The 12,938-nt window shown below is 38.5% G+C and overlaps 1 protein-coding gene across 1 annotated transcript in view; it reads left to right on the top strand.

The window, feature by feature from the left end:
- Positions 1 to 12,938, top strand: part of Trap1 (TNF receptor associated protein 1) — a 550,461-nt gene that overhangs the window by 484,786 nt on the left and 52,737 nt on the right. Inside the window, exon 13 of the mRNA XM_067144122.2 lies at positions 1,412 to 1,539. Coding sequence (XP_067000223.1) covers positions 1,412 to 1,539 — 128 coding nt within the window. The remainder of the gene's footprint in view (positions 1 to 1,411; positions 1,540 to 12,938) is intronic.

Below are 12,938 nucleotides of genomic sequence, written 5' to 3'. Positions count from 1 at the left end.
CATCCAAAATTTGAACACGACATATGGGCAAATCAACCGAGTACCACACTTCAAATACTTGGGAGAAATACTTGAACCATCGGGAAGCGAGAAGGCTGCCCAGAAAATTTGCCTACAAAAATTTCGGAAAGCCTACGGTAGAGTTCACAACATATACAATAAAAAGTGCTTGTCCTGCCATGCAAAGATCAGACACTATAATACAGTAATCGACCCAGAAGTCTTATATGCCAGCGAGACCCTTACACTAAATGGAAAACGTGACGTAGAAAACATTTTAAAGGAAGAAAGAAGAATCCTGAGGAAAATTCTCAGCCCTCGAAAAACAGAAAATGGTTATAGACTGAGGTCACGCAAAGTGACAGAAGAGCTTTCCAACATTGCAGCAGACATCCGCAAAAGACGTCTGAAATTTTACGGGCATGTCCGCAGACTGCCGGCAAGTAGACTAACACAAGATTATCACCTACATAGAACATCTAAAACATATTCCATGGGTACGGGAAGTGAAGAAGTATATGGAAAAAGCCCAGATGAACTCAGCTGACACCGTGGACAGAAACCTCTATAAGAAAAAGTTAATGGATGGAAAGTACAACCAGAATACGAAGTAAAAAAGAAGACTGGAGAAAAGTGGACATAACGAAAAAGGATCCACGGAGAAAGGATGAGAGCTGTTTGGCAACTCAGAAAACAGAATCGTTAGAGCCCTGTGTGATCCATTGGGTCTATACGCACATAATAATGATGATAATAATAATAATAATAATAATAATAATAATGCAAGTTCAGTTCCAAAAGAGTTGATGTAAGCAGAAAATGACATAACGAAAATTACAGGTATAATAGGCAGCCTTTTAATGCCCATCAAGGACCCATGCATAGTTTACAAAACAAATTTAATATGATGTTGATGGGATTACTGAAAATAAAAACACCTAAAAGTAAACTACAGCACATCATTGATGTAGCCAGGGCAGGGGATGTGACATGGTGGAAGGTCAGTGGAATGACTAGCCAGCTGGAGTCATGTCAATGACGGAGTAACAGTATTGCAACAGCTGACATTCTGTGTTAGAGTGGAGAGCAGTGAAGATTTCATTAAGTTCCAAAATTCAAGTTTTTAAGGATTGAAATAGAAATAAACGTAGGTGTCTGCGTTTATACATTGCTAAATACATTTGCGTGCAGTTTGATAGAATCTGATGATGTTCTTTCAAGATCAAAACATGTCATTCTATTTTAATTAAATTGTTTCTTTTTCAGGTATAATTCTGTTACCATATGTTTTCTTTTTCAGATAGATTATACATTTATGAGTTCTGGCAGACTGAAGAGGGAACCTAACAATTATAACTAATTTAAAAAATGAGAATATTTCTTCACATCTGTCTGCTTCTTTCTTTTTCAGGAAGAAATTGCCAAACTCTTGAGGTTTGAATCATCACACACCTCCCCTGGTGAGAAGGTCAGTTTGCCACAGTATTGCAGCCGTCTCAAGCCTGGACAGAGAGACATCTTCTACCTGGCAGCTCCTACGTGAGTATAGTGAGATCTCTATTTGTAATAATGAGTAGATTGTGAATGGCTCACACAAGTTAACCAGGGTAGGGCACTTGCGAAACCAATCCCAGCACAGTGCTTTGGTATTTTAAATGCAAGAGATCTGTGTAGGTATAAGAATTCTTCACACTCAAGAATCTCAGTGCCAGCAGCCAAAATCTCAAGAATCTCATAACTGCCGCCGCCCTCCCCCCCCCCATTTTATTTTAAGAATTTGCTTTACGTCGCACTATTACAGATAGGTTTTATGGCGATGATGCGAGTGGGAAGGAAGCAGCCATGGCCTTAATGAAGGTACAGCCCCAGCATTTGCCTGGTATGAAAATGGAAAATCACGGAAAACCATCCTCGGAGCTGCCGACATTGGTATTTGAACCCACTATCTCCCCGATGCAAGCTCACAGCCGCGCACCCCTAACCGCACAGCCAACTTGCCCGGTATAACCCCTCTTGAGACAAACTGAATAATGTTTTCCACTCTGCACACTCATGTGTGGATCACAATGTGCTGTAAACATTTCGCTCATGAACTGCAGGACTCAAGCTGTTAGTCACATTTTTGGTCAACCGGTAATACTTGCACAACATCTTTTTAGAATTTCTTGCCCTCCGAGTCCCATACATTGAATTTTCATTGTTAATGTTAGCTGGCATTAAAGAATGTTCCATTGTCAGGGTTATATGATTCCTGGGATATACATCCACTTGTATACAGACCAAGTGCCACAGAATCAGTATCTGTTAAAGTTAAGTTTCCCGCCAGGGGTTAAGTGTGCTTATGTTCTTGTCTGTACTGTTTGAGGGCAGAATGGAAATAAAATGGCGATGCTACCTTGGAAGGCATTCTGTTTGCTGCAATTTGAAACATCTAAATCTGTAATCGATGTGCAACGTGCATTCCATGTTGCACCACCATGTGCACCAGACATTCATCGCGTCTTCGAAAACAATAAAAGTAGTTAGTGGGATCTAAAAGCAGTAACATTATTATTATCAAACACTTGTCAATGGAACTGGCAAATCCGAGACACCAGGGGCTTATGCAAAGGTAAAAGTTCTGGCCGGCTATGTGTGAAGCTGGCTGCTGTGGATAGAATATGTGTACACTACATAGTCAACCCGACGGGTCAGTTGAGGGCTGTGGATTGCACAATCAAAAGTAGCCAAAATGATGAGAAGAAGTCTGAAACAGATACTACACAAGTTGCAACTCCACTAGAAGATGAAAGCCGGTGTCTTTAGGTTAAGGGCATCCTTTTGTGCAGACATCATATGTAAAACAGAGGATGGCACCTTCACACTTTTTGTGATTTTCTGTTACAAGGCTATGTTCCATATAAATGGAAACATTAACCAGGACAGTGTATGAATTTTGGAAACAGAGATACCACATACACAAGAACATAATTCACCAAAGTTGACATATTTGAGACAGCCATATTTGAATGTGCTACCCTCCAGAAATCCCATAATTTTTAATGGTTTTTGAAATCAATGCTAGGGTAAGCCATTATTATAACAACTTTTCGAATATTTAGAAAGATCCCACTTTCTTGTACATAAAAATTAATTTTATTTATCATAATAGTGCAGCAATTTTTAAATATAAATTTATGAAGGTAATGAGTTTTACAAACAAAAAAATAATCGGACACAGCTATGGAAATAAGTTCGGTTAATATTTTGAAATCTATCTAATGTTGTGGACACCTTTACTGAAACACACTAATACAGATTCTAACCTAATTGCTCGATTGGCACCGGTATCCTTGTTTACAACCAGTAATTTGCTTTCCCACTGTTTGTTGTTTGACGAGGGGTTGCATCGAGTTGCTGCAGGTTGTCATCTGTACACAGGAAACACCCACATTTTTAGGAAGCGCTATAAAACAGTATCAATTTCAATCACTATTGATCTGCATGTAGGGCAGTCGCCCAGGTGGCAGATTCCCTATCTGTTGTTTTCCTAGCATTTTCTTAAATGATCGCAAAGAAATTTGAAAATTATTGAACATTTCCCTTGATAAGTTATTCCAGTCCCTAACTCCCATTCCTATAAATGAATATTTGCCCCAATTTGTCCTCTTGAATTCCAACTTTATCTTCATATTGTGATCTTTCCTACTTTTAAAGACACCACTCAAACTCATTCGTCTACTGATGTCCTCCCACGCCATCTCTCCACTGACAGCTCGGAACATACCACTTAATCGAGCAGCTCGTCTCCTTTCTCCCAGTTTTTCCCAGCCCAAACTTTGCAACATTTTTGTAACGCTACTCTTTTGTCGGAAATCACCCAGAACAAATCGAGCTGCTTTTTTTTTGTGGATTTTTTCCAGTTCTTGAATCAAGTAATCCTGGTGAGGGTCCCATACACTGGAACCATACTCTAGTTGGTGTCTTACAAGAGACTTATATGTCCTCTCCTTTACATCTTTACTACAACCCCTAAATACCCTCATAACCATGTGCAGAGATCTGTACCCTTTATTAACAATCATATTTATGTGATTACCCCAATAAAGGTCTTTTCTTATATTAACACCTAGGTACTTACAACGATCCCCAAAAGGAACTTTCACCCCATCAACGCAGTAATTAAAACTGAGAGGACTTTTCCTATTTGTGAAACTTACAACCTGACAAGGTTATGTTCCATATAAATGGAACTCACTGAACTCACTTCTGGAAGCGGTATAAAACTATGTTACACTTCACACCAATTTGAAATTAGCTCATTATCTCCATTTACTTGCCTCAAGTGCCAGAATCATCATGTTTACTTACTGTGTAATTGTTTTCTTCATCCTCATTTTCAAAACTCGTGTCTTCCATAAGAACTCTCATGGATTTGTTGTTGAAATCTCATACTCTTGAATTAGACATGCTAAATATTCACAAGAATTACACAATCAAGCCCGCCTCTTGAACACGCACTCCTGTCTGCATGTACCGTACGTACTTTCCTGCCCATTTCACAGCTGAGAGTCAGTGATGACGCAGCCTCAGGTTATGTAGGAACGTGGCTGTGTTATCAATGCCGTGAAAGAAGAGCTCTCAACTTACGCTCATAACTCATACATTTTATGCTTACAGAAGCATTCAACAGTATCCTATCGAAGTCACAACTCGCTGAAACGGCAGCCACTATTTTTTAGCTACAGTGAAAACGTGTTCGTAGATTCTCCGAGCTCCGTCAACAGCAATGAAATAGTGTGCCCATAGTTTCTATGAGTGGCATCTCCAATGTGTTAAATGTGTTCTGCACACTTTGCAGCACAAAGGTGTATGGGCTGTGTGTTTCTTTGCTGAAAACACTGCAACGGGTTTCACTAAGCTGGACTTGCTGCAACCAGTGGCTGTTTCTGTAAATGGACTGTGGCAGTGCTGATTACACTTTCCAACAATTTTCATGTGAAATGCGACATTCCCTAAAATGTAATCTGCCACAAAGGTGGATAGGATGTGCAGGAGCTGATGACCTCACACTTGTCCTGTAGCCACCCTGATCACCTGATAACACACTGTGTTATCTCTTGTGGAGCTTCATGAAAAACTATGTTCCACCTGTGCCCAGGGATCTTTTGGACCTCCACAACCATATTAATCGAGCTGAGGTGTCAGTCTCTCCAGATATGCTGCAGCACATGGAATGAATAATTCATTTGACTATTGTTTAGATATGTGCTGTGTGACCAGTGGTGTGAACGTTGAAGGACTTAAAAGGTTCCGTTAAAAATTATGCCAGTTTATCTATCATGTAATACAATTTATTTACTTTAGAGGTTTGTTCCTCTCTCTGTATATATGTATAAGGGAATGCATAGTGTACCTGAAACATGTATAATAGAATAAATCATTTTCAATCATTAAAAGTGTATTGACAAGGTGGACCCAACATAAACTATTTTAATTAGTTTCTTTAATAGATTTTTTTTTTCAAAATGGCGCCCGGTAATGACGACGTAGTATTTTATTCTCCGAGTAAATTAACCGTAAAATGTGACGAAAAGTGCGGAAAATGTCGAAAATTAGTGAAAAATGGAATGTTGTGTGATTCATGTGATCGATGGTGGCATTATAAGTGCGGAAATTGCCCTAGAGACGTAAAAACTAATGAAAATGTTGACTGGATTTGTGAGCAGTGTGTTCGGAATGTTGTTGTTGGGGACGGCGTTGACGAAGCACCGAAAACAGTCGATGAGGAATATAAAAGTGCATTAGAAATTATAAACATTCTAAAAAAGGACAATGAGACTCTTAAAGTTGAAAATCAAGAATTAAAAGAAAGACTGCGATCGCTAGAATTTGGGACTGACCATTCTTCGAGTGATATACCGGTACAAGTAACAAACTCGAGCACGTGGTGTCAAGTAGTTCGTGGATGGCCGGCTAAGAAGAAATCTACAACTGAATTTCCGGAAATAAACATTAGAAATAGGTTTTCTGCCCTAAATAATTTAATCCTGGAAGAAAGTGATCGCGCGCGTGAAACCAAATCATCGCGATCCGTTGCCGTGCCGAGTTTGAAATTTAGGCCTAGAATTCAGATTCAAGACCCAGTTAGGCCTAAATCAGCGAAGGTAGCTGTGTTTGGTGATAGCCAAGGAAGGGGAATTGCGGGAGTGATTAACGACGAGAATATAGCAGCAACCGGAGAAAAATATCCAGGAGCTTCTATCAGCAGGGTTGTGGAAAACGTAGAAGCAGCAACTAGGAACTTCGGGAGCGGCGATGCAGTGCTTATCATCGGTGGGACGAACGACGTAGCTCGCGACGACGCCAAGAATGTAAGATCACAACTTAAACATACACTAGGGAAGCTGACCCACACTAACGTTTTTGTAGTGAACGTGCCCCACAGGCATGATTTGAGTAGAGATTCGTGTGTGAACATTGAAGTGGACAAGGTCAATACAGATATTGTTAAAATTTGTAAACATTTTCGGAATACTCAGGTTATTGAATGCAGCAGCTTTGAGAGATACTGTTATACAAAACATGGCCTCTATCTAAACAATTCAGGTAAACGAAAGATAGGAAATATTGTTCTAGATTTTATTAATCTTAAGATATGTACTGTAAAACAGGCAACTCCCTTGAGTTATAATACTGACCAGGAAAACTAGTAGAAAGAGCCAGCTATACTTTAAGCTGGCTCAGTCAACTAGAAAAAGAAACTCAGGATAGTAAGGAATTTCAAGTTACCCAATTGCAACAGTCAAGTTTTAGGGAGGAAGGGGGTCTGAGATTGCTCTTGGTAAACTGTCAAAGTGTAGTAAATAAACAATTAAAATTCGGTACATTGATGGAATCTTATGAGACTGATGTGGTGATAGGAGTGGAATCATGGTTGAAAGAAGGGGTGGGTAATAGAGAAGTATTTCCAGAAGGGTACACAGTCTATCGTAGAGACCGAGGAGATAAAAAGGGAGGGGGGGTGTTTATTCTGGTGAAGGAAACTTACTGTTCACATGAATGGTTTACCGATGAAAGGGATGAAATATTAGGGATAAAATTAGTTTGTGATAATATGAAGGAAGTGGGAATTATAGGAACATACAGGCCTGGAAGAGAGGCAAGAGACATGGAAATCTTTGAAAAAATAATAGATTATACTTGTAAAAACAATAATAATGATATGGTAATAATTGGGGGAGATCTAAATTTGCCTGAAGTTCAATGGAAAGGAGCTGCAAGTGAAGCCCATGAACAGAAACTGGCAAATAAGTTAATTTGGGAGGGAGGATTTACACAAGTAGTACAAGAACCGACTCGTCTCAATAACTTACTAGATGTATTCTTGGTTAAACCATGGGAAATTGTTGATAAAACTGAGGTAATTGAAGGAATAGGAGACCATAAGGCTGTAATAATGGATGTAGGACTCGTACCAAAAAGGCTTAATAAGAGGGTTACACAAGACAAGAAATTGTACAGAAAAACTAAAGTTGATGAATTTGGGACTTAACTCACAATTCAGTTGTTGGATAAGTGAAGGGAGTAACGTGGATACACTTTGGGCTAAATTTAAAGGAATTATTTGGGAAGGAGAGAAGAGATTTGTGCCTGTTAAGAAGGGTAAAATGACCTCAGACCCTGTTTATTATACAAGGGAAATAAGAAAATTAAAAAGAAAATGTAGAATAGTAAACAGGAAAATCAAAGAGGGTAGGGAGAGTAGAGAAACTAGAAAACAGCTAATGAGGGAACTGAATAGAGTGAAAAAGGAAGCAAAAGAGAATTATATGAATGGCATACTTCAAGAGGGTAATGACCACAAAGGGAAATGGAAAAAGCTGTATTCATATATCAGGAATCAAAAAGGAAAAGGAATCCAAATTCCTACAATGGTGGGAGAAGGGGGTGAACACTATTTAACAGATACTGAGAAAGCAAACCTATTTAGTAGGGAATTTAGAGATTCAGTAGATGATTGTCAAGAGTTGGAAACCGAAACAGAAGATAGAGAGGGAGAGAGACAGAGGGAAACAAGAAGCTTCTCATTCACAAACGAAGATATTTTCAGAGAAATCCAACTGCTTCAGCAAGGAAAAGCAGCAGGGAGTGATCAAATTACTGGGGAGGTATTAAAGACAATGGGGTGGTACATAGTGCCTTATTTAAAATTTCTCTTTGACTATGTCATAAATAATAGTGTAATACCAAAGGAATGGAAGGAATCTATAATAATACCAATTTATAAAGGAAAGGGTGATAAAAGGAAACCAGAGAACTACAGACCAATCAGCCTGACCAGTATAGTTTGTAAAATTCTGGAGAGTTTAATATCGAAGTACATCAGAGGGATATGTGATGATAAAAATTGGTTCATGAGGAGCCAGTATGGATTTAGAAAGAAATTTTCTTGTGAGGCACAACTGGTGGGATTTCAGCAGGACATATCAGATCAGTTGGATTCAGGAGGTCAGTTAGATTGCATAGCCATAGATCTTTCCAAAGCCTTTGATAGAGTGGAACATGGAATATTATTAAAGAAATTGGAGGGAATAGGATTGGACGTAAGGGTACACGTTGGATAAAAGCATTTCTAAATTCAAGGGTTCAGAAAGTCAAAGTAGGAAATAATGTATCTCAGGAAGAGAAAGTTTGGAAGGGAATTGCACAGGGTAGTATAATCGGTCCGTTACTTTTCTTAATATACGCAAATGATTTAGGGAACAATATAACATCAAAAATAAGATTGTATGCAGATGACATAATTGTTTATAGAGAAATAAACAACATTGAGGATTGTTCAGAATTACAAAGGGACCTTGAAAGTATCCAACAATGGGTTGAAGAAAATAATATGAAGGTTAATGGAGGCAAATCAACTGTTACAACTTTTACAAACAGGAGCTTTAAAACTGAATTTGAATATACTTTGGATGAGGTAGTTATCCCAAAAGTGCAAGTGGCAAGTGCAAATACTTAGGTGTGAGATTTGAAAGTAATTTGCACTGGAAGGGTCATATTGATGACATTGTTGGGAAAGCATACAGATCATTACATGTCATAATGAGGCTACTTAAAGGATGCAACAAAGAATTAAAAGAAAAAAGTTACTTGAGTATGGTTCGTCCATTATTGGAATATGCAAACAGTGTTTGGGATCCTCACCAAGAATACCTAATAAAAGAAATAGATAGTGTGCAGAGGAAAGCAGCAAGATTTGTAACAGGGGATTTCAGGAGAAAGAGTAGTGTATCAGAAATGTTAAAGGAACTTGGGTGGGAAACTTTAAGTAAGAGAAGGGAGAAAACTAGACTTACAGGATTATATAGAGCCTATACAGGAGAAGAAGCATGGGGAGATATCCGTGAGAGGCTTCAGTTGGAAAATAATTATATCGGCAGGACTGACCACAAATATAAAATTAGAAGGAATTTTAGCAGAAGCGATTGGGGTAAATTTTCATTCATTGGGAAGGGTGTGAAGGAGTGGAACAGTTTACCAGGGGTAGTGTTTGATCCTTTTCCAAAATCTGTACAGATATTCAAGAAGAGAATAAACAGCAACAGAGAAAATAAATGAAATGTTAGAGGGCATTCGACCAGTGCAGGTTATTGTATATAAAAAAAATGTGTGTGAATAAATTAATTCCATCCCCTGGTCTAAGGAGTTTGGACAGCCAAAGTAGGGGACTGCCTGTAGGGGTGAAGTACAGTGGGGACTTCGAGGGCCCTGGGACCGCTACGGTAGCTGTGAAGGCCCTTCAGGAACTCTGAAAAGTGGTGGCAAAAGGGGCTCTGGTTAAGACGCAGCAGGTCGTTATGCTACTTAGGATCCAGAACGGGTAAAAAAAAAAAAAAAAAAGTAAATAAATAAATGCAATGTAAATATTAATGTTATACCAGTTGTATAGTATCATTTGAAGTAATTCCACATACTGTATATCAGTTGACTATATTTGTAAGTAGGACAGGATATATTATAAGTAGAATTTTGTAAACAATATAAATTTATTAAGGATGAGCTGTGTGTTTAATAGAAAACATTGTTAGCGTAAATTGTATAATATTGTATTATAGGAAAAATTTTCTTCTCTTGTTAATTTAATATTTAGTGCTTGACAATAATGTATTTTAGTGTACCATTTGCCACCGAGGTAGAGACCTCATTTGCAAATAAAGAGATTTTGATTTTTTTTTTTTAAGTCAGTACAGGATCAAATAAAATACCTATTATGGTTAAGTTTATCAACAGTATCTGTAGTATGTTTCTTTATAAGACATCCACCATGGAACATTATGTGTTTTCACAAACTTTTATCAATTCAGTACATGTGTTTTTAATCAGTGTGTATCTTGTCATTTTATATGTTACTAAGCTGAAGATATTTCATAATTCGAGGGGGAATCAAATATAAACTTGATTTGATTTTTTAATTTAAATTCATTTATTGAAAAGCACAAGGCAATTACAATTTATTTTTCCACATAGTTTCATTCTTTGGAAATGCATTTGTCCCAGTGTACGGGCAGCTTCTTGATGCCCTCATCAAAAAATAACTGGTTCGTGTCAGGAGCCAGTTGCACACAAAGTCTTCCACACTCTCGTCATCTTCAAATTGTTGCCCTCCTAGAGCGTCTTTAAGTGGTCCAAACAAATGGAAATCGCATGGCGATAAGTCCGGGCTGTAAGGAGGATGATTAAGTGTAGTCCAGTGCATTTCCTGTAGCTTGGTGACAGAGCTGCAGTATGGGGCTGCGCATTGTCATGAAGGAAGATGACCTATCGAATCGGTTGGTTTCATGTTTTGTGGCGATATGCAACCCTCACCTTGTTCAACAGCTCACAGTAGTAAGCAGCATTGCTTGTGTCTCGCCCATGCCCAATAGTATCTTTAACCACACAAATTTTTTTGTCTGTAATGCTGGTCCGAGGACGGCGATCGTGTTGCTGATTTTCCACACGTTCTTGTCCTTCCTTGAACTTTTGATGCCAGGCACGTCCTTGACAATGTTTGATCACCGAACTGTGCAGTCAATCTCTGGCAAATATCCACCGCTGTAACTCCTTCACGAGCAAGAAATTTTATAACTATGGGTTGCACAATGGAGGGGTGCATCTGTTGCTCCAACATTGTGAGCATTACTGACGAAACGGCAGGAAATATCTAACAGCACACTCTCCCCACTCCTAACGGTCCCACCTAAGCTTAGCAGAGGCACGGGGCCATTCCTACTAACTGTTGATGTTCAGGAACAAAGATCCTATTTATATTTGATAGACCTTCGAAAGAAAGGAAACATGTCCATATGATTGTCATCCGTGATAACATAATAAATTATATGCGTTGTAAGGTGGAAAGTTCTTGAATTTAATTACATCTGTGTATGGAAGACTAAACTTCCTCCTGACTGGTCAGGTTGTTTGAGATGTCACAGCATGTTATCGCTCTCAGTGTACCATGCGACATGTGCGCCTAGTCTTCTCAAGAGTCATAAGACATCTCTCCACTGTAAGACATTGAGAAGTTCTCAAGCTTATTGATACGTGCTGTCATTTCCCACCCCTAGACCCATGACAGTAGTTAGTAGCTGATGGCATTTCCTTGACACTTCAGTCCATCATTGAGGGGACACACTCCTCACTTCAACCCTTGTAGTACCTTTCTATTTTTTGTCCTCATTACTATGATTACATATTAATTATAAACAGAAAAGTTTTCCACCTATTCAATACATAGTTATATTTACAATGCATGTATTTACATTACATGGGACTAGTTTCAACCCTACTCGAGGTCATCATCAGCCATATTTAAACAATACACAATATTTGACGCAATCCTAAAACATGTTACCAAGCAGTAAGAACATTATGAATATATAATTAACACTATGATGTGTGGTTGAATTAGGCAAAGTGCTATGGTGCTCAAAATGTTGCAAATGAAAGTGAAATATTACGAGTGACATAGGTGAGTAATATATAATACAAGTACACCAAACATGTTAAAAAAAAGTCTGGGTATATAAGTACAAATGAGATGCTTTATGTTGTAGATCAACATGAGTAAAATTTTAGACACATGGTGTTTCAGATAGAATTCAGTAGGTCCTGGTAATATATTACGGTTGTGGACCGAGTGCTATGGTACTAAGACTGAACACAATATAACGTGACACTTATAATAAAAGTATACAAGTATGTACAAATGTTTGAGTAACAAATGTGTAGATGATACTCTCTAGAAGAATCTGTGAGGAGCTGATTATACACTGTATCAGCTTAAGCAGAAAATTTGATACTTGGTGTATTAGGTAACCAAGCTATGTTGATATGGCTGCAGGGTTGATTGTTGGAACTGTGCAGACTGAATATGAAGTTTTAGAATTCTTCTGGAGTTGTAAGTAGACACTGCGCATGGTGATATTAATGGGTGGAACTCTCAGTTCATAGCGGAACAAATGGGACCTATTAAAATTGAGAAAAGCCAGTAAAAAATGCAAAGTATGCGGAAAGAAGAATAGATGACAACAAAGCGAATGGACACTCACCTTGCGCGGCGGTGTGTGCAGCTTAGCTGGTAGTGTGCGACTGGTGGTGGAAGGAAATATATGGGAGGGGAGGAAGGTGAGGGGCAGGCGCATGCGGGTTGGGCAGAGTGAAGGTGGAATTGGCGGGGGGGGAATTTAAGGCGGAGCTGAAGGGTGTGGGTGAAAGGGTAATTGTTTTAATTGTTTCAGAAAACTACCTTTAATTAAACTTAGGATTGAATTCTTGTTGGCTGAATTATTTTTTCTGAGAAAAGTGATAAATAAATCAGAAAGGATGTTGGGTTTCTCTGAGATTTCATTAAGATTGTAATTGGCGTTAAAATATTGGTCTAGGTGTATGTAGTAATTTTCCATTATGTTGAGTAA

This window comes from Anabrus simplex, chromosome 3, assembly GCF_040414725.1.
Source record: "Anabrus simplex isolate iqAnaSimp1 chromosome 3, ASM4041472v1, whole genome shotgun sequence".
Taxonomy (NCBI): Eukaryota; Metazoa; Arthropoda; class Insecta; order Orthoptera; family Tettigoniidae; genus Anabrus; species Anabrus simplex.
This window is presented reverse-complemented; position numbering and strand designations above follow the sequence as displayed.